The 26,414-nt window shown below is 41.3% G+C and overlaps 1 protein-coding gene across 1 annotated transcript in view; it reads right to left on the minus strand.

The window, feature by feature from the left end:
* Positions 1-26,414, minus strand: part of LOC126417164 (nuclear receptor subfamily 2 group E member 1-like) — a 212,903-nt gene that overhangs the window by 106,214 nt on the left and 80,275 nt on the right. The window contains exons 4-5 of the mRNA XM_050085062.1: positions 24,831-25,040; positions 6,840-6,979 (exon numbers count right to left, since the gene is read on the minus strand). Coding sequence (XP_049941019.1) covers positions 6,840-6,979; positions 24,831-25,040 — 350 coding nt within the window. The remainder of the gene's footprint in view (positions 1-6,839; positions 6,980-24,830; positions 25,041-26,414) is intronic.

Consider the following 26,414-nt stretch of genomic DNA (forward strand, 5'->3'; position numbering starts at 1 on the left):
AGATTTGGCCGCACTGCCCCAACGAATACGTTCGTCGTACGTTCCACACTGATTTATGCGATTATTTCAAGCAGTGTTGCTTGTCTGCTAGCACTGACAACTCCTCGCCAACACTGCTGCTTTCGGTCGTTAAGTGAAGGCCGTCGGCCACTGCATTGTCTGTGGTGAGAGGTAACGCCTGAAATCTGGCATTCGTCGCACACCGTCGACACTGTGGATCTCGGAATATTGAATTCCCTAACGATTTCCGATATGGAATGTCCCATGCGTCTATCTACCAGTTTCACGATTAAAGTCTGTTAATTCACGTCGTGCGGACATAATCACTTTGGAAATCTTTTCACATAAATAATCTGAATATAAATGACATCTCTGCAATGCACTGCCCTTTTATACCCTGTGTACGCGATTCTACCGCCATCTGTGCATGTGCATATCGCTATCCCATGTCTTTTTGCCACCTCAGCGTACAGCACAAGAAATCAAAATCTAAAAGGAATGGTGGCGACTGAACTTAATCTACTAACTGAATTAATTGCTTTAATACAAACGCGTGGTTAGCTGTCAGGTGTATGCAGTAGTTTAACTGAATACATATAACATTTTCAGTTTGAAGACAAATTAAAGAATTTATGCCCTGAAATGTATGTATGATGGAGGTCAAATGTTATCTTGATACATTTGTCAATCCTTTTAACTTTTGATGGCTAAAAAGTATGTATGCTATAAACTAATAATAAATTAATGATAAAAATAAATTAACAATAAAAATTAATAATGTTCGTAGTCTTCCGCTATATAATGGAAAATCATCAGAAAGTAGACAAGACTGTACATTCTGTCCCGTCTATGCCTTAATGTTAACTCAGACCGAGTTTACAAAAAAATGGTTCAAATGGCTCTGAGCACTGTGGGACTTAACTTCTGTGGTCATCAGTCCCCTAGAACTTAGAACTACTTAAACCTAACTAACCTAAGGACATCACACACATCCATGCCCGAGGCAGGATTCGAACCTGCGACCGTAGCGATCGCGCGGTTCCAGACTGTAGCGCCTAGAACCGCTCGGCCACTCCGGCCGGCTACCAAGGTTACAAATTTAATTCTTATTTTGACATTTTATTTTAAAAAGTTACGAACCTAATTTCTACTCGCGATTGAAGGCGGAAAGTCTATGACATTTTACGCTATGGCGCAAGCAGCGCGGGTTAGGAACAGACCAAGCGTTCGTGGTCTCTTCGTTGGGAGAAGTCCTGGAGTGTACTTATGATAGAAATAATGCGAAGTATTTGTTTTCAATGATTTTCTCTTTCCTCAGCTGGCATCGAACGTTAGATCATCTCCTAGAGACATTAATTTGAGCCATTGAAACCAAACTTTCTATTTGCGTGAATATTGTATTACCAGCAAGCGCAAACAGTGTTGTATCTTGACATATGTCCTTCTAGTCTTCTGTCACATAAGATAGCCAACGTTTGCATAACAAACCGCAACTTACATCCCTTTGAATCTGCATACTGTGTTCATGTCTAGGTCTTCTTGTACAATTTATACCCCCACGCTTCCTTCCTTGCCAATTTGACAGAATCTTGATGCCTCGTGATGTGTCTTTTAGTCAAGTTCTACCATATATTTATTTTCTCTCTAGTTCGATTCAGTCCTTTCCCATTAGATATTCGGCTTAACCCATCTGTTCTGTAGCAAAATATTTCGAAATGTCATTTCTCTTCTTGTCTGCACTGCTTATCATCCACGTTTCAATTGCCTATAAGACTCCAGGCAAATACCATCAGAAAAAACATCCTGTCATTTAAATTTACATTCGTCGTTAACAAATTTCTATTTCTCAGAAACCCTTTTCTTGCTACAGCCAAGCTGCAGTTAATATTTCACTTTAGGTCATCATTAATCATTTTGCTGCCCGTATAGCAAAGTCTACTGCTTTTAATGTCTCGTTTCTTAATCTAACTCTCCCAGCATCGTCTGATTTAATATGATGACATTGCACTACCTTTGTTTTGCTTCTGCCGATTTTCATCCTATAATCTCTTTTCAAGACACCAACATTACGTTCAGCTGACCTTCCAGGTCCTTTGCCATCTCTGACACCATTACTACGTCGTCAGTAAACATAAATGTTATTATTCCTTCTAACTTGTCGGATAGATATTTTAATACACCGTCGGTGGTATATATATATATATATATATATATATATATATATATATATATATATATATATATATATATACGAGGGCTATATTGGAAGTCGTGAGCAACCCCCTGTTAAAATTCCGATTCCCACAACGTAACAAAAACGACTGCAGGATTGTAACATACAGACTTTACACCACATGCTGCCATATTGTAACGTCATTAGTGACTATCACGTGATCACAGGCAGTACTTCCAAAACTGGCCGACATCAGTGTTTCGGTTAGACAATGAATTGTCGTGGAAATCCTTGTCAAAGAGGGAAAATGTGCTGCTAAAATTCACCTCAGACTTCAACTTGGCTCTGGAGATATCTTCATAGGCTCTAGCAGTGTTACGAGATGGGTGAAACATTTCAAAGATAAAAACACGAATATTCTTGATCAGCCTCAGAGCGGTCGCTCTCAAACTGTCTCCGCGGTTACAACAAGGAGAGATTCTGATTGATGTTCTTGAACCTGGACAAACCATAATTGCTGTGTATTATAACTACACACTTTGAAGTTCTGTCGTGCATAGCGCGATAAACACCTTGGGTAGAAGAAAACGCGCATCCTCTCACTGCTTGTGTCACCGCGGAAAAGATCAGGACAATTGGGTAGGAAACTCTTCCACATCCTCCCTGCAGACTCCACTTAGCACCCTCTACCTACCACCTTTCGCTTTAGTTAAGAAACAAATGTGACGCTGATGATACAAGATGATGGAGTATGTTTGGAAAGCAGTGCGTTGGTGTCTTCGGGAAACTGGAACGGGGATCTAGATTAAGGGCATTTACAAATTTCGAAGGCGATCGCAAACATATGTGAAAAAAAAATACAGACTACGTTGAAAATTGGCATAACATATGTAGATTAAGATAACGTACATGGTTGGCCTAAGTAGTGAAAACTAAAAATTATAAAAATTGTTGCTCTTTACTTTCAATAAGATACTTGCATATATACACATACATCAGATGCATCTTTACCTGGTTCAGACAGGCAGTTCAGGCAGGCAAGTGCTAAAGAGGTCCAAAACTCACAAGATTCTCACAACAGTAAAGTAAATAATAATGTTATCATTTTTAACAAAAATATTGGTGGGTTAAAGAAAAAAGTAGATTCTCACAAAAGTAAAGCAAAAAATAATGTTACCATTTTTCACCAAAATATTCCGGGATTGAAGAATAAAGTAAATGAGCTCATGGTTTGTTTAGATGACATTGAATCTGATGATGTAATAGATATACTATACCTGTCTGAGCATCACATTGTGTCTGATATGGAAAAGGTAAATATCAGTGGTTATAAACTAGCTGCACATATGAGTAAAGAGAATAAGGTGAGAGGAGGAGTTGCCATATATGTCAAAAGTTATCACTGTGTAAAGCTAAGATACAAAAAAGTTTTGTCTAGAGCAACATATAGAAGTATGTGCCTGTCAACTTAAACTGAAGGAGGGCTCTTGTATAATTCTAACAGTATATAGGTCCCCTTCAGGAAACTTTCATTTATTCCTGGAAAACTTGGGATGGCTTGTTGTGCTATCTGTCAGATAGGGGAAAGAAAATTATTATTTGTGGGGACTTCATTGTTGATTCACTGAAAGAGTGTAATAGGAAGAATGACCTGGAAGTCTTGCTCGGTTCTTTCAATTTGACATCTGTTATTAATTTACCTATTCGGGTAGTAAAGGACAGCAGCACATTGATAGATAACACTTTTATAGACCAAGATAGGTTTAAAAACATAAATTCTTGTCCTGTTGAGAATGGGCTTTCTGATCATGATGCTCAGCTAGTTACAGTATATGACATAGCTCCATTCAGTAACTCAAAACTATCCTCCAAAGTTGTGTGTTCAGTTAATTACTCAACAATTAGAAACTTCAGAGAAAATCTTCAGCAGTTTGACTCGGATGAGGAGTACAAGGAACCCGATGCTAATTTAAAATTAACTTATTTCATGATATAGTTGTAAGAGAATTTGACAACTGTTTCCCCAACAAAGTAGTTAAATCTAATTATAAGAAACCATTCAAAAAAGCTTGGCTTACCAAACGAATAAAAATATATTGTAACCACAAAATGGAACTGTATCTAGCAACAAGAAAGAGTAATGACCCAGAAACAGCCAAATATTATAAAAACTACCGTGCTTCATTAAGAAAGGTTATTAAAAAGTCCAGAAGCATGTGCATCATGTCTGAGATTAATACCTCTGATAACAAAATCAAAACAATTTGGAATATTATTACAAGAGAGACAGGGCAACCAAGAGTACAGGATGATGGCATTACCGTCAAAGCGAATGCAAAATTGACAAACAACAAGCCAGAAGTCGAAAACATTTTGAATAATTATTTTTTAAATGTTGTAGAGGAAAAAGGATCTCAATGTTCATTAGTAGAAGCAAGGCAGTTAATGGAAGAGGCCTTACCCACACCATTTGGTACAATTGAAATTCCATCCATCTCTCCTTCTGAAATTAGGAAGATAATAAACTCTCTCAAGAATAAAAGCTGACATGGAACTGATGGCATTTCCAGCAGGATAATAAAAGCTTGTTCCCAAGAGATAAGTGAGATTCTTAGCCACATATGTAATAGCTCTCTGAAGCAGAGTATTTTCCCAGTTAGACTGAAGTATGCCATTGTTAAAGCACTGCATAAAAAAGGGGATACGTCTGACTGTCTTATCCAAAATCCTTGAAAAAGTAACGTATTGTACAGTAGCTTCACACATTTGTAAGAATAAAGTTTTAACAAAATGTCAGTTTGTTTTCCAGAAAGGTTTTTCAATGGAAAATGCTATATATACTTTCACTAATGAAATATTAAATGCTCTGAGTAACCGGAAGTCACCCGTTGGGATTTTTTGTGATCTCTCAAAGGCTTTTGATTGTGTAAATCATGGAATACTTCTAGATATGCTCAAGTACTATGGTATGAATGGGACAGCACTCAAATGTTTTAAATCATACCTAACTGGAAGAGTGCAGAAAGTTTAATAAGCAGTTCACATAATATGCAAAAAACTGGTGATTTCTCAAACTGGGGAACAATCAAGAACGGGGTGCCGCAAGGTTCGGTCTTGGGTCCTCTGCTGTTCTTAATATATATTAATGACTTGCCATTCTATATTCACAAAGATACAAAGCTGGTACTTTTTGCCGATGATTCAAGTATAGCTATCACACCCTACAGACAAGAATTAACTGATGAAATTGTAAACGATGTTTTTCAGAAAATCATTAAGTGGTTCTCTGCAGATGGGCTCTCATTAAACTTTGACAAAACACAGTATATACAGTTCCACACAGTAAATGGAATGACACCATTAATAAATATAGACTTCGATCAGAAATCGGTAGCTAAGGCAGAGTATTCCAAATTTCTAGGTGTATGCATTGATGAGGCGTTGAACTGGAAAAACACACTGAAGATCTGCTGAAACGTATGAGTTCAGCTACTTATGCTATTATGGTCATTGCAAATTTTGGCGATATACATCTCAGTAAATAGCTTATACGCCTATTTTCATTCTCTGCTTTCGTATGTCATCATATTCTGGGGTAACTCATCATTGAGTAAAAGAGTATTCATTGCACAAAAGCGTGTAATCAGAATAATTGCTGGAGCTCATCCAAGATCATCCTGCAGACACTTATTTTAAGAGCTAGGGATCTTCACTGTAGCCTCAAAATATACATATTCACTTATGAAATTTGTTATTAACAATCCGAATGAATTCAAAAGTAATAGCAGTGTACATGGCTACAACACTAGGAGAAAGGATGATCTTCACTACTCAAGGTTAAATCTAACTTTGACTCAGAAAGGGGTAAATTACGCTGCCACAAATGTCTTTGGCTACTTACCTAATAGCATCAAAAGTCTGACAGATAACCATATAGCATTTAAAAGGAAATTAAAAGAATTTCTGAATGGCAACTCCTTCTACTCATTAGATGAATTTTTGGATATAGTAAGTGGGTAATTTCCCCCCCCCCCCCTCCCTACCCAACCAAAAAAAAAAAAAATTAAGTGTCATGTAATATTCTGTGTAGTGTAATATCTTGTATTGACACCTTTTATTAACCTGACACGTTCCACATCATTACGAAGTGTCGTATTCATGATCTATGGAACAAGTACTAATCTAATCTAATCTCTGGCACCATGATATGCACACAAAACAGTGTGTTAGTTGTTTTTACTCTAATGATCTTCCCAAAAACACGTCACAAGCCTTAAGACCTGATGTTTTCTGCATGGCTGTAACTGCACCACTAAATGGACTACTCCTGTCAGTACAGACTAAGCACTTTGTGACCACGTGTCCACACTTGAACACCTGACCTGCTGCCCAGAGTAAAATACGCATTGCCACATGTACAAGTAATTGGAGGTACCAACCAAACTAAAAACATATTACTCCTAATAGCTATAATTATTAGTGTGTAAACGAAGTGAACACTGATGTAATGTTGTTCACTACACAGTCGCCTGCCACCAACGGAAATGTCTGCACTTATACCCGTTAAACCCAATGAATGTATGTGGATCATGTCGAGTATATAAAATGACGTTGTGAGCCTCAGTGAAGGCACTGAGTACGGTGTCATGTGAGGATGCTGCTGTACCTGTAGGAAGGAGGGCACACCGCGTGCCCACTTGACTCCCAGGAAGAGCAGCTTGGCGGCCGACTCGTACACGCTCTCTGCTGGCAGCAGCGTCAGGCTGGACAATTCCAGCGGTTGCCTGCTAGGCGATGCCACGGCCTCTGGAACACGATGACTAATGCCATACACACATCGCAAAGAGCACGCAAGGTGATATTATAATAAAGTGTAAGATTACGTAAGCAAAAGAGCGAAGTAATGGAAACCAAAGAGAAATTTGAAATGTGGATTGCGATGATGATGTGGTACGATGATGTTGTGACGATGATATCATGATGACATGATGATGATGATGATGATGTTTGGTTTGTGGGGCGATCAACTGCGCGGCCATCAGCGCCCGTACAAAGTGCAAATTTTTACGCAGTCCAATTTTTTTCACAGTCCAATATAGCAACTGTCACGAATGATGATAATGATTGCCGGCCGGAGTGGCCGAGAGATTCTAGGCGCTACAGACTGCAACCGCGCGACCGCTGCGGTCGCAGGTTCGAATCCTGCCTCGGGCATGAATGGGTGTCATGTCGTTAGTTAGGTTTAAGTAGTTTCAAGTTCTAGGGGACTGATGACCACAGATGTTAAGTCCCATGGTAAAAAAAAAAAAAAAAACCCGTCTCCGTGCAGAGAAAATCCCCAACCTGGCCGGGAATCGAACCCGGGACCCCTTGATGCAGAGGCAGCAACGCTAAGCACTAGATCACGAACTATGGACATGATACGATGACGATGAGGTGTTTGTATGAGCGAACAACACCAGTGTCCTTAGTGTCTATACTAAATGTTTTTTTGTGTCTGGATAAAATGGCAGAATGGTAAAACTTCAATAAAAGTAAAATGTAAAAATGCCCCCAAAACAGAGAAAAACCACATCCACACACACATGTATGGAACAACAGTTGTATGGAATGGAAAGTGTCTTGGGAAGAGGTTATAAGATAACATAAACAAAAGAAAAACGCGGGTAACAGAGTGCAGTCGGATTAAGTTAATCAATGCTGAGGAAATTAGATTAGGGAAAGAGACAGCAAACGTTGTAGACGAGTTTTTCTATATGGGGAGCAAAGTAACTGAAAATAGCCTACGTTTAGAGGATATGAAATGCAGATTGGCAATAAAAAAAGTGTTTCTGAAAGAGACAAATATTTAACAATCTAATATTAACATGTAATGTTAATGTAAACTCAGATGTTAAGAAGACTTTTATAAAGTATTTGTCTTGAGCGTGGCCTTGTAGCGAAATGAAACGTAGACGAGAAAGAGTTCAAACAAGAAGAGAATAGAAGATTTCGAAATCTGGCGCTACAGTAAAATGTTGAAGATCAGTTGGGTATAACATACAACTAATGAAGAGGTACTGAATCGAATATGGGAGAAAAGAAATGTGTTTCGAGACTTGACTAAAAGAATGGAGCGATTGATATGACACATCCAGAAACATCGAGAAGTAGTCAGTTTGGTGATGGAGGTATGACTGGGATAAATTCTGTAGCAGGAAATCAAGGCGTGCCTACGGGTAGGCACATTCAAGTGGATGTTGGCTGCAGTAGCTACGCAGATATGAAGAGGTTTGCACAGGATAGACTAGCTCGGAGAGCTACGCCAAACCAGTGTTTGGATTCAAAATAGTCTTAATTATAGATTCTGTAAAACAATTTTATCAACGATGCATACGGCAACTCAGTCAGGCAAGGCACGCCAACTTAAGAACTTGCAAGTGAAGTCTTAATCATCAAAAATACTGTTTCTCCAAAGAGTCTCTCTTACATTAAGTGACAGCATAAGTGTAGACGTCACAGCTTCAGCGTTCGAGCTTTATCGTGGAAAATGGTGGTTTCCATATTTCTCTGTTTGTGGTCGAGTTGTCATTTTGTCTTTATTCGATATTTCAACAGTTCGGATAACTCTCATTGTCAGCTGTGGAGTGCATATTTCGTTGATCACTGTTTGGTAGTCTGTTGTTGTTGTTGTGGTCTTCAGTCCTGAGACTGGTTTGAAGCAGCTCTCCATGCTACCCTATTCTGTGCAAACTTCTTCATCTCCCAGTACTTACTGCAAATCACATCCTTCTGAATCTGCTTAGTGTAGTCATCTCTTGGTCTCCCTCTACGATTTTAACCCTACACGCTGCCCTCCAATGCTAAATTTGTGATCCCTTGATGCCTCAGAACATGTCCAACTAAGCGGTCCCTTCTTCTTGTCAAGTTGTGCCACAAGCTCCTCTTCTCCCCAGTTCTATTCAATACTTCATCATTAGATATGTGATCTACCCATCTAATCTTCAGCATTCTTCTGTAGCACCACATTTCGAAAGCTTCTATTCTATTTTATCGTCCATGTTTCACTTCCATACATGGCTACACTCCATACAAATACTTTCAGAAACGACTTCCTGACACTTAAATCTATACTCGATGTTAACAAATTTCTCTTCTTCAGAAACGCTTTCCCTGCCATTGCCAGTCTACATTTTATATCCTCTCTACTTCGACCATCATCAGTTATTTTGCTCCCCAAATAGCAAAACTCCTTTACTACTTTAAGTGTCTCATTTCCTAATTTAATTCCCTCAGCATCACCCAACTTAATTCGACTACATTCCATTATCCTCGTTTTGCTTTTGTTGATGTTCATCTTATATCTTCCTTTCAAGACCCTGTCCACTCCGTTCACCTGCTCTTCCAGGTCGTTTGCTGTGTCTGACAGAATTACAATGTCATCGGCGAACCTCAAAGTTTTTATTTCTTCTCCACGGATTTTAATACCTACTCCGAATTTTTCTTTCGTTTCCTTTGTTGCTTGCTCAATATACAGATTGAATAACATCGGGGAGAGGCTACAACTCTGTCTCACTCCCTTCCCAACCACTGCTTCCCTTTCATTCCCCTCGACTCTTATAACTGTCATCTGGTTTCTGTACAAATAGTAAATAGCCTTTCGCTCCCTGTATTTTACCCCTGCCACCTTCAGAATTTGAAAGAGAGTATTCCAGTCAACATTGTCAAAAGCTTTCTCTAATCTACAAATGCTAGAAACGTAGGTTTGCCTTTCCTTAATCTTTCTTCTAAGATAAGTCGTAATGTCAGTATTGCCTCACGTGTTCCAACATTTCTACGGAATCGAAACTGATCTTCCCCGAGGTATGCTTCTACCAGTTTTTCCATTCGTCTGTAAAGAATTCGTGTTAGTATTTTGCAGCTGTGGTTTATTAAACTGATAGTCCGGTAAAAAAAAATGGTTTAAATGGCTCTGAGCACTATGGGACATAACATCTTAGGTCATCAGTCCCCTAGAACTTAGAACTACTTAAAACTAACTAACCTAAGGACATCACACACATCCATGGCCGAGGCAGGATTCGAACCTGCGACCGTAGCAGTCCCGCGGTTCCGGACTGCAGCGCCTAGAACCGCACGGCCACCGCGGCCGGCGATAGTCCGGTAATTTTCACATCTGTCAACACCTGCTTTCTTTGGGATTGGAATTATTATATTCTTTTTGAAGTCTGAGGGTATTTCGCCTGTCTCATACATCTTGCTCACCAGATGGTAGAGTTTTGTCAGGACTGGCTCTCCCAAGGCCGTCAGTAGATCTAATGGAATGTTGTCTACTCCTCGGGACTTGTTTCGACTCAGGTCTTTCAGTGCTCTGTCAAACTCATCTCGCAAGAGCGAATAAAGCTGGATGCCCTCGGGAAAAATTACGGCCGTAGTTTCCCCTTGCTTTCAGCCGTTCGCAGTGCCAGCACAGCAAGGCCGTTTTGGTAGTCTAGGACCGAACAAGGAACGCAACACTCTGCACGTCGGCCTAAATATTTTTCCGACCGCCGCTAAACAATGAAACAGTCGACAGGAATTCAAAATCAAAAGAAAGTTTATGACAGAAAGGAAAAAAAAAAGTTATAGGCGATAAGTGTCGAGTTCTGAGTTGAGAAGCAGTAACAGAAGACTCGCTCGGTCAGCACAGTTCAGTGAACTGGATGTCACCTGAGTAACAAATCCATCCAGGACATTTCAGCCCTTCTAAAAGATGCCCAACTGTTGTTGATGCGATTGTGAAGTGGAAACGCGAAGGAATAAGCTAAACCAAGATCAAGCAAACCTCATGTACTGTCGGAAGGGGACCGTCGAGCACTGTAGAGGTTGCTTGTAAAAACCGCGAGAAATCAGCGAAACGAATCACTTGTGAGTTCCGAAGGGCTACCAGCAGCTCATCTAGCACAATAAGAGTGCGTGGCGATTTAAAAGGAATGGGGTACAATAGTACGCTACATATTTCTGTAGGCAATGCTAAGCGACGCTCGAAGTGCTATAAGAGGCGACTTCACTTGGTAGCAGGTGGTAGACACGGTTTATTGGTAGAATACTAGGGAAGTGCAATCAATCTACAAAGGAGATTGCTTGCAAATCACTCGTGCGACCAGTTCTAGAATACTGCACAACTGTGTGGGATCCATACGGGATAGGACTAACAGGGGATATTGAACGTATACAGAGAAGAGCAGCACGAATTGTCACAGGTTTGTTTAATCCGTGGTAGAGTGTCACATAGATACTGAAGGAACTGAATGGCAGATTCTTGAAGATAGGCGTAAACTATCCTGAGAAAGCCTGTTAATAAAGTTTCAAGAATCGGCTTTAAATTATTACTCCAGGTTTGTTTAATCCGTGGGAGAGTGTCTCAAAGATACTGAAGGAACTGAATGGAAGATTCTTGAAGATAGGCGTAAACTATCCCGAGAAAGCCTATTAACAAAGTTTCAAGAAGCAGTTTTAAATGATTACTCCAGGAATATGCTACAACCCCCTGTGTATGGCTCACATAGGTATTGTGAAGGTAAGATTAGAATAATTACCACACACACAGAGGCGTTCAAACAATCATTCTCTCCGCGCTCCATACGTGAATGGAACTGGAGGAAACCTTAATAACTGGTACAATGGGACGTACCTTTTGGCATGCACCTCACAGTGGTTTGCAGAGTACAGATGTAGATGAAGACAGTGGATTACTGGAAGCGAGAGATATGGAGTGATGAATCACGCTCCAGCAGTCCTACGGAAGGGTTTGGATTTGGTAAACGTCTGGAAAACGTTACTTGTCGTCATGTGCTGTGCCAACAATGAAATATGCAGTAGGTGATGTTACAGTGGAGAGGTATTTTTCATGATTAGGCTGTGGTCCCGTCACTGCGCTTAAGAAAACGTTAAATACCCAACGATAGGAACACATTTTACAACGTTGTGTACTGCGTATAGTATTGGTTCAAATGGCTCTGAGCACTATGGGACTTAACATCTGAGGTCATCATTCCCCTAGAACTTAGAACTACTTAAGCCTAACCAACCGAAGGACAACACACATCCATGCCCGAGGCAGGATTCGAACCTGCGACCATAGCGGTCGCGCGGTTCTAGACTGTAGCGCCTATAACCGTTCGGCCACTCCGGTCGGCCGTATAGTATTCAAACAGTTTAGAGACGATTATTCTTTCTATCAGCATTTCCCTATCACGTAAAAATTACCGTAAATATTGATATCTTTTGCATCCTTTTATTTACACTCTCAGAAAGAACTGTTCAACATACGTGTTCAGTGGGATTCGTTTGAAAAACCGTTCCGCATTTATTAACGTTGCTAAACTATCTTTCGGCAATTTGAAAATTGAATGATGAACATTGAAGAAACGGGAAAATGTATTTCTCCTTATAAACACACAACCCAAGAGTCACCTGAACGTATGTAAGCAAAATCTCGCAATAAATACAGGGTGACAATTATTGAAGTATTTTGTACACAAGAAAAACGAAAATTAGTTACAAATTAAGGCGAGCACACACTTTATTCAACATATAAACGTCACTACAGACGTTAGGATTTAGGTTATGACATGTTCAGTATGCCTGCCATCATTGACGAATAGCGAAATTCTGCACGACCCGCTCAAGTGTCGGAACATTGGGGGTGTCGATGACCTTATGAATTGCTGTTTTCAGCTCAGCATCGGTTTTCGTGTTATTGCTGTACACCTTGTGCTTAATAAAGCCCCGCAGCAAGGAGTCGCATGTGTTCAGATCCGGAGAATGTGGCGGTTAATCGAGGCCCATGCCAGTGACCTCTGGGTACCCCAGAGCCAGAATGCGGTCCCCAAAATGCTCCTCCAGGACATCAAACACTCTCCAGCTTCGATGGGATCGAGCTCCGTCTTGCATGAACCACATCGTGTCGAAATCAGGGACACTTTGGATAATGTGGATGAAATTATCATCCAAAACCTTCAGGTGCCGTTCGGTAGTCACCGTACCATCAAGGAATATCGCACCGATTACTCCGTGATTGGACACTGCACATCACACAGTCACCCGTTAAGGGCGAAGAGTCTTCTCGATCGCGAAATGCGGATTCTCAGTCCCCCAAATGTGCCAACTTTGCTTATTGACGAAGCCATCCACATTAAAGTGGGCTTCGTCGCTAAACCAAACCATATTCACATCCAAGTCCATCAGTTCTGTGGCAATAGTGCCGGCGAAACACAACCGCTGTTCCATGACCCTGGGGCTTAATGACTGATGGGTTTGAATTTTGTATCGGAAGAGATGCAGGTCTTCAACAATTTGTCGCAGTGTGCCACGGTTGATTCCCACCTATTGTGCAGCTTGTCTAATCGATTTCCTGCGGCTGGCTGAAACATAGAGCATGTCTTCGCTAAGTTTTCAGGCGTTTTCACCCCTTTTGGACGGCCGACATTGTCAACCCTGTCATCAAGAACAGAACCTGTTCTCTCAAATTTGGGAATCAAATTCTTGATTGTTTGCACACTTGGGGCGGCTGTCTTCAGCCTGAACTCGGTCGCAAGCTTCCTTTGAGCCGCAGTTGGCTGTTATTGGTCGCATAGTAGGCCTTCACTAGCGCTATACGCTCAGGCACGCTGTACTGTGACAATTTCACGTGCAAGTTGCCGACAACAACAAGACGTGTGCGCATGCACATATTGATTTCCATCAGCCCCGCGGCCAGCCATGCAGTTTGACGTCCTAAGCTAATCGTTTAGAAGTTATGACGATTTTATTTCACACAGTTCAATAATTCTCACTGTGTACTTTGGCAACATTCCTCTCGAATCACGTGCGACGTCGGTCCATCCTTTTGTTCATCGTCTTTGAATTGTGTTAGCGTTCGATATTTCATTTACTTACGTTGCAAGAGCAAATTAATTTCTCGTTACCGAGCTTCGAAGTGGAAGACTCGTTATTTCTGTCATAATTAAGTAAGAGACACCGGCTTAATGACTCACGTTTCGGTACACCACATTCATCAGCTGATTGCTGACTTTGAAAACAAAAAAAGCGAAAGGGCCTTCCATATCGAGTAAATCGATAATGTACTTTCTGTGAGCGGAGGATGGAAGGTAGACGGGGAAATTAAAAGGTTGAGCAAACCGACAGGTGAACGTATAACGCAGAAAGAGTTTACAAAATTATAAACTTCTTCCTTCAGAAATAAGCGCGTCGGATCTATTCACGACGGGACGAAGGGGAAAGGAACGAGAGATGGAGATAAATACGCACGCTCGAAAAGTATTCCTTGAAATATTCAGACACAATTCTGAACCGAACCAATGGTTTGATGACTTGCTAATGACGCAGGTCGCTCGCAGTATTTTCTTTTTGATAACTTTCAGATATCTTGGCCACACTTTTTATTATTTCCAAAATCGTCTAAGGCATTTCGACATTCCATCACTTTCAAAGACTATGAAGCACATTACAAAACTGGTATCAAAAAATACGAAATATACTACATTTTCACCTTTGCTTAGAGATGTAATATAGTGAGCAGAATATGGTTTTTTACTTTACCGAATGTTATGTCTTAATGCGACACAAAGAAAATTATCAAATAGATACTTTGTTTCTCGTCACCATTCTTAAGTAAGAGGCAAAGAGCAAACTGCTATCAAGGAACAAGGTTGCAGATAGGTAGATTATACCGCTAGACGGCGTTAGATACGTGGCACAAGATGAATTTGTTCGTTTACGACTAAGTTTTTCACCATTACATAGTATAAAGCAGTTCCCATCAACAAAGAATTCATGAAAATTCACCAAGAAGTATGTTTTTACAAAACAGTGCGTAACAACTTTGAAAGGTCGAAAACGATACAATGGCAGAAGACACAGGGCGGTACTAGGCTACAAAGAGGCAGATTATCTGTTAACAAGTGTGGTTTTTAATTTATGTCATCAATGGAAGGTCATAAATACCAGTATATAATATTTTACAAAATATTGAAATATCAGACGAGAATTGTAGCGGTTGCGTTTGATGGAGCAGGCGGCACCCACGCATTGCCCTCTCAACCAGTAAGAGCAAACCCCAGTGAAACAGGGGGCAACCGTATAAGCGTCACACAGGAAGAAAATTCAAACAAATTGAGATGCCGCAACCTTGGAAACGCCATACATCAGTATCATCAGTAATATATGGGAACCATTCAGACTGCCTTATCTACTTATATTATGTATTATTTGATTACTGGATTCCTACGAAAAAAACGTAATATATGAAAATGGGAAGAGGTTGCGCAATTATCGGTGTACCAGTATTGTCTTCAGTATCACACTGAAATGAAATGGTTGTATGGAATTATTGGCAGAGAGACACCACCAAGGGTTGTTCGGCCGCCTGGTGCTAGGTTTTTTATTTGACGCCACCTCGGCGTCTTGTTTGTCGATGACGACGAGGAAAATATAAAACCCAGTCCCCGGTGTGGCCTCGAATCGGCGATAGTCAGCCACGCTGACCACTCAGCTGTGGAGGCAGACAATGTTGCACTGGTTTAAGGGGACGTGGGACGTGGACGTGAACGACCTGTCTTTTTATGCTTCGCTTTCGGTGCGCGTTACCCGTGACCTGCAATGAGGAGGAAGTTGCGGGTTTGTACCCTCAATGAGTGACATTAACTGAAGCTGCACAAGAAAATTTATTAAATTGTCAGTTATAGTTTAAGAATTACGACATTTTGTCTAACAGATGGTTTTATAACACTCGTTTCATTTCTGGTACTATTTTCTGGTGAATCGTCAGAGTAACAGAATTCATACTGAGGCAGGCTGCTGTTAACACTCATAGGAACACATTATGCCTCTCGTTTTGTAGTTTGTGGTGCACCTGAGGAAACAGAAAAATCTATATTGTACGAGTTAATTAACTTGCTCAGAAATTACCGCTAAAATTGTATGCAGAAAGACAAACACAGAAATTTTCTGCAATCTATTAGGCATAATACAATAAGATACCATTCTTTACTTGGGAGAAATTTGGTGAACATATCTCAAATCATACTGAAGATATATGTACCTAAAGTTCGGAAAATGTAGTTTCGAGAAAATGAGAAAAGACTGTTCGCAGTGCTTTTGACTCGCCGAATGCCCCTTTCAGAACATTCTAGCAGCATGTTCTTGCTGGCCAGCTGTTTCTTTATCCTCTACATTTTTTCAGGAGTCCTTTCCTTACTCTGAACTCTTCAGTGGTGGTCTCCGCAACCTTTCAGCTTCAACTACTCGCTGACGGTCTATGGCAGTCGGAGGAACTATCATCTTATTTACAGAATGAGAATTTCTGCATGGTTCGCAGGAGAGCTTCTGTGAAGTTTGGAAAGTAGGAGACGAGGTACTGGCAGAAGTAAAGCTGTGAGGACGGGGCGTCAGCCGTGCTTGGGTAGCTCAGTTGATAGAGCACTTGCCCGCGAAAGGCAAAGGTCCCGAGTTCGAGTCTCGGTCCGGCACACAGTTTTAATCTGCCAGGAAGTTTCATATCAACGTACACTCCGCTGCAGAGTGAATATCTCATTCTGGAAACATCCCCAGGCTGTGGCTAAGCCATATCTCCGTAATATCCTTTCTTTCAGGAGTGCTAGTTCTGCAAGGTTCGCAGGAGAGCTTCTGTAAAGTTTGGAAGGTAGGAGACGAGGTACTGGCAGAAGTAAAGCTGTGAGGACGGGGCGTCAGTCGTGCTTGGGTAGCTCAGTTGGTAGAGCACTTGCCCGCGAAAGGCAAAGGTCCCGAGTTCGAGTCTCGGTCCGGCACACAGTTTTAATCTGCCAAGAACTTTCATATCAACGTACACTCCGCTGCAGAGTGAAAATCTCATTCTGGAAACATCCCCAGGCTGTGGCTAAGCCATATCTCCGTAATATCCTTTCTTTCAGGAGTGCTAGTTCTGCACGGTTCGCAGGAGAGTTTCTGTAAAGTTTGGAAGGTAGGAGACGAGGCACTGGCAGAAGTAAAGCTGTGAGGACTGCGCGTCAGCCGTGCTTGGGTAGCTCAGTTGATAGAGCACTTGCCCGCGAATGGCAAAGGTCCCGAGTTCGAGTCTCGGTCCGGCACACAGTTTTAATCTGCCAGGAAGTTTCATATCAGCGCACACTCCGCTGCAGAGTGAAAATCTCATTCTGGAAACATTCCCAGGCTGTGGCTAAGCCATGTCTCCGCAGTATCCTTTCTTTCAGGAGTGCTAGTTCTGCAAGGATCTCAGGAGAGCTTCTGTAAAGTTTGGAAGGTAGGAGACAAGGTACTGGCAGAAGTAAAGCTGTGAGGACGGCGCGTCAGCCGTGCTTGGGTAGCTCAGTTGATAGAGCACTTGCCCGCGAAAGGCAAAGGTCCCGAGTTCAAGTTTCGGTCCGGCACACAGTTTTAATCTGCCAGGAAGTTTCATATCATATTATTTCCTGGTTAGATGACCGATTTGTCCGTTATTTTTGTCCTGCTAATTCCACCATCATTGAAACAGATGACAGCATCCATCATACCTATTTTGAGTACCGTCCTTCCAACAAACACTGTTTTTGGTACTTGTTGCCACACAATTGTTGAAACTCTTATTATGGTTCCGTGTATGGCCATGTAGACATCTGCTAAATAATTTTGTATCTGCAAAGTCCCTGTATATTGACATTATTGTTTGCATGACTGTGGCAGTGCGACAGAGAACTGAAAGGAGACGTGGCTGGTGTACAGACTTTTTTCAAAGAGCGTTTAAGAACAAATTAACAATTTGAAAGTTGATAAAGCACACATTTTTGGAAACGGGAGAAATTTGTCTTTCGGATGGACGTAAAATCGTTTTTTTTTCTATTTTTCAGTCATTTTCACGTCCAAGTCACCTTAACATGATTATAATCCTGAATGGTGTTTTGGTTACACTGATGTATGGTAGTTGAGGAGTCTCAGTTAGATAAGGCAATCTGGATGGCTGCCCTTTAGCACTGGTGGTACTGATGAATGGCGTTTTCAGGGTTGCGTCTTCTCAGGTTGTTTGAATTTCTTGATACCTCTTTTTTTGATACCAGTTTTCTGTTTCTTGATACCAGTTTCCTGTTGTATTTTAGACAGCCTTTCGAAACGACGGAATGTCAATGCATGTAAGGCGATTTTGGAAATAATAATCAACGTGGTCAAGAGCTTGAAAGTTAGTCAGGTGCATTCAATGGCGGTTTCATCTCATACTATTTTCATGCAAATCGTAGCTCAGGGTTTTGTAGACGGACATAGGAAAATATATATTATTTTGAGAATTACTGACAGGAAGCTGTTGATGGATGAAATCTGGAAAGCGTTAAATGCATCGGAATGTAGCATTCACAGACCGCTCGTGTGGCTGAGCTCACACGCACGTTGAAGCCGCCTCGAAGTGACGTATGGAGTGCGTGTTAACGGTGCTAAAACGTTAGTTGCGTTTCTCTCATCAGTTGCTGTTCTTTTTCGTTGGCGTATTTTATTCTTCACAGTTCCAGTTGCTTGGAATTTTAATGTTTGTAATGACAGATCATGTTAGCTTGATCGATCGGAATTCCTTTCAACACAAAGCTGACATTCGCCAAAATTGTAAATCACATCCGCCTTTTGAACTGTCGTGTACGACATAAAAGTCTGAATAGCTTCAGAAATTTGTTGTGTGAACACTCAATTGAAGGGCAAGCCCGAAGGTAAATCAATAATTACGCCTGAGTTACATGTTTCCTAATATTTCGTACAGCAGTGCTTCCGTTTGTGGGATATATAAAGTTTTTAGAGTTTATGTAATTTCATTTCACGTCACATTCCATTATCAGTCAGTTCATTTTGTCATCTACGTGTCGTGGGATTTAGTTATACAATTTCAGATTCCTTTTGGAATAATGTTTATCTATATTTGATTGATTATGTCATTTTGAACCAGCAGCTGCATGTTAGAGAAACCTAGAGATTCAAGAAGAACAACTGTGTAATGTAAAACGTTGTAGCGAAAAAATAAACAGCTTATAACTAAAGAAAATATGTCACACATCTAATGAAAACTCTATAATATGATGAATTAATCTACAAGAGAGCCAAAAGTCACCAGTTCCAATTTCACGACGCAGGAATGACCAAAAATGTGGGACTATTAAGGAGACTACAATAAACTTTCGGGAAGTCTAACAAAACGTAAATAGGTAACATTGTTGTGACGGCTACATCTACATATCTCCGTGGATGCTTTGCAAATCACTCATAAGTGCCTGGCAGAGGGATAACCGAACCACCTTCACAATAATTCTCTATTATTCCACCGCGTGGAAGAAACGAACATCTATATGTTTCCGTGCGAGCTTTGATTTCCCTTATTTTATTATGATGATCGTTTCTCCCTGTGTAGGTCGGTGTCAATAAAATATTTTCTTGTTCGGAGGAGGAAGTTGATGATTGACATTTCGTGACAAGATTCCGTCGCAACGAAAAACGCCTTTGTTTTAATGGTGTCCATGCCAAATCCCGTATCACGTCCGTGACACTCTCTCCACTATTTCGCGATAATGCGAAAAGTCCTGCTCTTCTTTGAATTTTCTCTACATAATCTGTTAATCCTATCTGATAAGGTACCTCGATCGCGCATCAGTACTCCAAAGGAGGACAGACAAGCGTAGTCTTGGCAGTCTCTTTAATAGATCTGTTACATCTTCTAAGTGTTCTACCAATGAAACACAGTCTTTTGTTTGCCTTCCCCACAGTATGTTCTGTGTGTTCTCTCCGATTTAAATTGTTCGTAATTGCAATTCCTAGGTATTTAGCTGAATTTACGGCCTTTACATTTGACTGATTTATCGTGTAACCGAAGTTTAACGAATTGCTTTTAGCACTCATGTGGATGTAAAGGGAGACCAAGGGATAAATACACTAAGCAGACTCAGAAGGATGTAGGTTACAGTAATTTCTCAACGTGGATGACCTCACAATTTTCAGTATTTAGGGGCTACTGCCAATTCTCGCTCCATTTATTTATTTTTTCTAAATCGTTTTGCAATTTGTTTTGATCTGCTGATGAGTTTACTAGACGATAAACAACAGCATCATCTGCAAACAACCTAAGACGGCTCCTAGATTGTCTCCTAATAAATGAGGAACAGAAGAGGGTCTATAACAACACCTTGGGGAACGCCAGAAATCACTTGTGTTTTCCTCGATGACTTTCGTCAATTACTACGAACTGTGACCTCTCTGACAGGAAATCGCAAATCCAGTCACATAACTTGGTTCAAATAGCTCTGAGCACTATGGGACTTAACATCTGAGGTCATCAGTCCCCTAGAACTTAAAACTACTTAAACCTAACTAACCTAAGGACATCACACACATCCATGCCCGAGGCAGGATTCGAACCTGCGACCGTAGCAGTTGCGCGGTTCCGGACTGAGCGCCTAGAACCGCGAGACCACCCAGTCACATAACTGAGACGACATTCCACAAGCACGCAATTTCACTAAAAGCCGCTTGTGTGGTACAGTGTCAATACAGTCCGGACCAGAAGAGCTGCTTTAAGTAAGTGATTTAATTTCCTTCTACTCCCTGGATGTCTACTTGTAAGTTACTCATGCTGACAGCTGTCCTTGGTCTGAGTTCTGGAATATTTATTTCGTCTTCTTTGGTGAAGGCCCACATCCTCAGTCACATAAGATGTCATCTCATATTGTTATTAATTTGCATTTTTTAAATTTTTAGTATGTAAGTTAACAAGTGAATCAGCGCCTAGACCCAGTGCCCCTTAGGTTTAATAGTTCGGTTAAGAAAGCACCGTGAAAAAAGGAATAGTTGAGACAAGTATTGTGCTCGTCAGGCAGTTCGTGCATGTTTTGCTACAGTGAACCGGTGCGTGGTGTTCACATGATCAAAGCGTGGCAGGCAGGTGGAGAAATTGTGCTAAAGGGACGCCAACGTTGCAGTCCGGGGGTGGCGACGATCACAGAGGGATGAAATAGAGTGACTGAAGAGGTAACAGTGCTACAGTGAATGACCCGCGGACGCGGTTAGGAGAATGTGTGCAGAAATGACAAAAATTAACGGTCATAATAAAAATATGTTGTGGCCTGATGGTTCATTTAAGTTAAGGGTAGTCAACGTTTTTTACCTACCGCACACTTTTGTATTTTTGTTACAAGTAAAATTTTCTAACCCCCCACCATTTCCTCGGCAATAGTGTTTTGTAAGGCAGGGAAGTAACTTTACTTTACAAAATCTATAAGGCAAAGTAACAGCAAGTTAATTCCCATAATAATAACTATAACTCCATTCACCGAAACAAGAGACGTACTGTAATCACGGCAAGGCGCGTGACCACTGCGCTGCCGTCGAGGGGTGTACAAGGCAGGGGCGTCAGAAATTAAAAAATGAAAGTCGTGTTTTTTATGATTTGGCACCTGAACATGATAAAATGATCCGAGAACTACCATCCAACACATTTTTTTACATTACATTAAAATTTATTGTCACTGAAAAAGAGAAATATTTAAGCTTTCAGGAAAAGTTGTTTTTTCGCGTTACTCTATATTCATCACGCCATATGTCCTAAACTGTGTGTCACACAGCAAAATATTTTTATAATTGCCTTCAGTACTACATGTTGATGACGTTCGCAAATCTGCTGCGCAATAGAGTCAGATGCAGAACGTTTACCACATCATCATCCGAAATACAGTATGCGACAAACTTAACCCCTTTAAATTTTTTTGTGGGGGTGTAAGCGAGAAAAGTTTCTGAAAGATTTGAATTTAATTTTGTAGTTTGTCCGAATTCGATGGGTGCAACAGTTTGTCCTTTATGAGTGGAAACTCAAATGTGGAAATTAGACTGCATTATAGAGGAGAGAGAGGAGCGGTTTGTTATAAACCTCAATGAAAATAGTTCAAGTTCGACAGAATGAACCTTGTTTCGTCCTTTATCATTATTATTACTGGTATTTTTATTAAAATTAACAATTAATTGTGTTTGAATGGAGCGTTTTGTTAACAACCTGGATGAAAATAAATCTGCTTCGACGGAATGAACTCAGTTTAACATTATATTAACATTATTGTTAAATTTATTTCGTACATTGTTGCCCAGGTTTCTCACGGTCCGGTGTGATTCCGCACCCCTACGTATCACGTGAACACCGAATGCTTTCTCTGGAAACGAGCGTAGTCGCTCACGTGACACTGTTTATGTTTCGTCCCAGCTCTCGGTGAATAGACTGTAGGTTAGCGCCCGCTGCTTCGCTCGCATGGAGTGTATGGCCTTCGGAGATTTTTTCTTTTTTTAATCGAATTTTTATGTTGTTCGCAAGGTGCAACAGCATCTAAACTTTTCACGCTAGTTAAGGCCATATAAGTATAGTCTTTTCCGAAGCCAGAGTCCAAAGTTTTTGTTAATTATACCTTTAGCGTTCTTGTGGACATATTTCCATAGCAAAGTAACTTGCATCCATAACAAATATTTATTTATATTTAACTGAGAAGTGAAATACCAGTTGCCATAAATTTAGCTTTAAAATTTTTTAATATAATGTAATGTTTTCTTTAAAAAAATTCATCCCCTGTTGCGTTCCCTTAGGGGTTGAATTTTCAAAAACACTGAAACGCGTACTTATTTTATTTCTGGCCGAGAAGTCAAATACCAATTATCATAGATGTAGCCTTAAAATCCTTTAGTAGTTCTTTAGTAATTATTTATTTTCAAAAAAACTTTCACCAACTATTTTACCATCTCAGTGGTTGAATTTCCTAAAACGCTGAAGCACATATTTTTTTTATTCTCTGACTGAGAAACCAAATACCAGTTTTCGTAGTTCTAGCTTTAAAATTTCCTTCATTGGGTGACATAGTTTCAAAAAGCCTTTCATCCACTATTATACCTCCTAAAGATGGAATTTCGGACAAACCGCTTGTCAAGTGATGCCTACAGTATAAGATCAGCACCCTCTCCAAACTTCAAGCTTCTATCCTTAGCGGTTTGGGCTGGACGATAATGAGTGAGTGAATCACTTTGACCCTATTTCACCTGCTTAGGGGTTGATTATCCAAAAGCAGTGGAACATGTATTTTTTCATCTCAAACCGAGAAGCCAAACACCAATTTTTAAAGATTTAGCATTAAAAACGCTTTCTCTATGCAATATTTTCATAAAACGTTTCACACCCCCCCCCCTCTTTTCACCCCTTTAGGGGTTGAGTTTCCAAAAACAGTGGCATGGGTATGTTGCAAATCCAAATGTTCATATATTTAGCTTCAAAAATGATTACACAATGAAATATTTTTATAAAAGTTTTATCCCTCGTTCAACCGCCACAGGGAGTGAATTTTCAAAAAGAGGAAAACACGTTATTTTCGTAGGCATAGTTTCAAAATTGCCTTAATTGCGACATTTAAAAAAAAATACTTTCATCCCCTTTTTCAACCCGTTGGGGTTAGAATTTTGAAAAATCCCTTCTTAAGCGACGCCTGCAGTATAAGATCCACACCCTCTCCTAATTTCAAGTTTCTATGCTTAGCGGTTTGGGCTAGGCGACGATGCGTCAATCAGCCAGTTAATCAGGACACTGGTGTATAGAGATTACACTTGCCAAATACTTTGTGCGAAATTTTTTTTGGAAACCTAATGCAAATGTTTTTAAAACCCCTAGCGCCAACTGGCCACCATGGAAGTTAGTGCGTTCACTAGTAGGCAGAGGGGACCAGGTTGACTACCACTGGTTTACGGGAGCATATGGGAATGTTTCACACTGTGCTATCATTATTGAGTGAAACAGCGTTGGGGGAAATCTGCTATGGATTGCGGCTGCACCTCGGGCGCTGGGAAGATAACACCTTCCCTGCTAGTAAGGCCACGGGAAAGACGTCTGTATTGTGGAACGACTTGATGAATGTGGAAGGAGGACTTACCTATGTGCTCAAGTACAAAAGCCTTGGTATTGCTGGATAGAACAAAGTAAACGTGTCCGTGGTAATGTCTGCTACGGAGTTTAGGCGATACCTGGAGTAATTACAGAACAGTCGCAGCTCCGGGAACTCTGAGGCTGTTTACGGTTGCCGGACGGATGTGAATTTTTATAGTAGTAAAAGTGTTGCTTTGCTTTTGTAAGTCGATAGCTGTGGTTTCCGGACAACGGTTGTATCGCAAATTCACTTGGAAAGACCTAGCACGGCAGTGGGAGACGGTACAGGAGATAAGTGAGCAGTGGGCGCTCGGTTTTATGGATTCTGGCGATATAACCAGTTGAAAGAGGATGCGGGCGAAAAGTGTGTCCGAGTGGAGGGGATGTTGACTGTCGCGGTTACGCTGGGATCGGTGGCTACAAGTGTGATTACGGAGTGCATACTGCAGTGAGGGAGGACAGAATTAGTAAAAAGGAAGAGATTGGCTGCTCGGACTGGAGGAGCGGAAAGAGGGGGAGACGCAATAGTCACAATGAAAGGTAGAGAGCCCAATGGAAATTTCTGTAGTTTATTTGCAAGTGGGAGGAAGTACTTTTATTCGATGTAAGACTGGAGAATACTTGTACCTAGCTGTTTTACTGAGGTTAAAGTAAACCTTACATAGAAACACTAATTATCAGAGAGTAATGAAACAGCATCATTTTTAATTTATACTGGTTTTATGGGCGACAGGAACGTGCTGTGCTGACCTTTGTCGTGGCGGCCAGCCTCCTCGGAGCTGGTGACTTCGTCCTCGTTGCTGCTGGCGCCGCCCCCGCAGGTGCTGCCGGTGGTGGAGGGGCAGACGGGCGCCGGGGGCGGCACGTGGTGGACGCCGTGGGCGGCGGAGATGGAGCCGGGGGACACGCCCACCAGCGGCGTGGGCGGCTGCAGCAGCGGCAGTAGGTGCACGGGCAGGCCTGCGCACGAGATTTCATCTGGCTGCCGTAAGGAGCTCAAGAAAGTATAGAGAGGATGCTACACAGACCGAAGGCGAATTATTCTGGGTGAAGGCAAGCGTCAAAACTGAGTACAATATGGTGATCGGACGCTTCTATAGACCACCCGCCTCAGGAACTGTAGCGCCCAAGAATCAATATTCCGCACGCCCCTCACGGTGTGTGGCAGAGGGTACTGCTGGTACTTCTTTTCCCATTCAATTCAAGAACGGTTCAACGAAAGAGCAACTGTCGCCATTCAAGGAAAATTGTTGCTACATTAAGGAGATAAGGGGGTGGAACGAGCACTCCGTCCAAGAAGAGAGAGCTAACGAGGAACTACGGCCGCCAACTGGTAAAATTTTCCTCCTGTTTACTAACAAGATTACATATCGGATCGGGAAAGTCTTGGCGAAGTATGAGGTTGAGACGATCTTGAGACCAACAGGGAAAATAAAAGAACGTGTACAGCCCGATAAGATATACGGCATTCACTGTACAAAATTCTCTATAGTAATGGCCAAGCGTACACTGCCATCATAAAAGGAGATATTAAACCCGCTTAGCTGGACCAGAGGAAACTGCCGCCTGGAACATAATGCAAAAATGGGCCGTAGCAGAACATGTCTTCCGAGACAGAACCCACGCAATAAAATTTAGTGAGACAAACATTTCGCGAAAGGCAATGGTATATCCACGCGAACATGTGTAGAGAGAGGCCATAGAGATTCACAAACACCATAATACTTTTAAATGTAAAGAAGGTATCAGGTTGGATAAACAACAGAATTCCGATCGCGACAACAGAATCACGATCGATTACCGAAAGCGCCAGACAGAGATAATAACGCAATCAGCATCACGTGTCAAACGGTGGCTCAATAAATTTGGAACCCCTAGAATCGTTGCTTCTGTTGCCGCTTCATCTCCGAAGACCTCTTCCGCAGTGAGACAAGACGCCGAGGGAAAGCTTTATACAGGATGAACATAAATAAAACCGACAAACTGCAGAGAGAGTTTCCTCACTGAAAATGAAGGAAAAAATGTCCTATGAACATATGTCCGGAAAATCCATCGTCGTAACGGCAGATGGCGCTGACGAATGGCGGTTCCTCTGACCACTTCCCGTATGTTCCTTGCGAGTAGCAGGCTGTGAGACTGACGATGCGTACTATAACAGCAGAATGGTCCGGAATTCATGTCGGGAACAAACCGAGGTGGTATTGTCTCCGGCCAAGTAGATGGAAACAGTCGAGAGGCAGCATACCTGTATCAAAACAAGTATCCTCACAGACAACAATCACATTACACTACATTTCAAGCAATTTTTGGGCGTTTGTGTTACCTTGTTTCCTT

Source organism: Schistocerca serialis, chromosome 8 (assembly GCF_023864345.2).
Source record: "Schistocerca serialis cubense isolate TAMUIC-IGC-003099 chromosome 8, iqSchSeri2.2, whole genome shotgun sequence".
NCBI lineage: Eukaryota > Metazoa > Arthropoda > Insecta > Orthoptera > Acrididae > Schistocerca > Schistocerca serialis.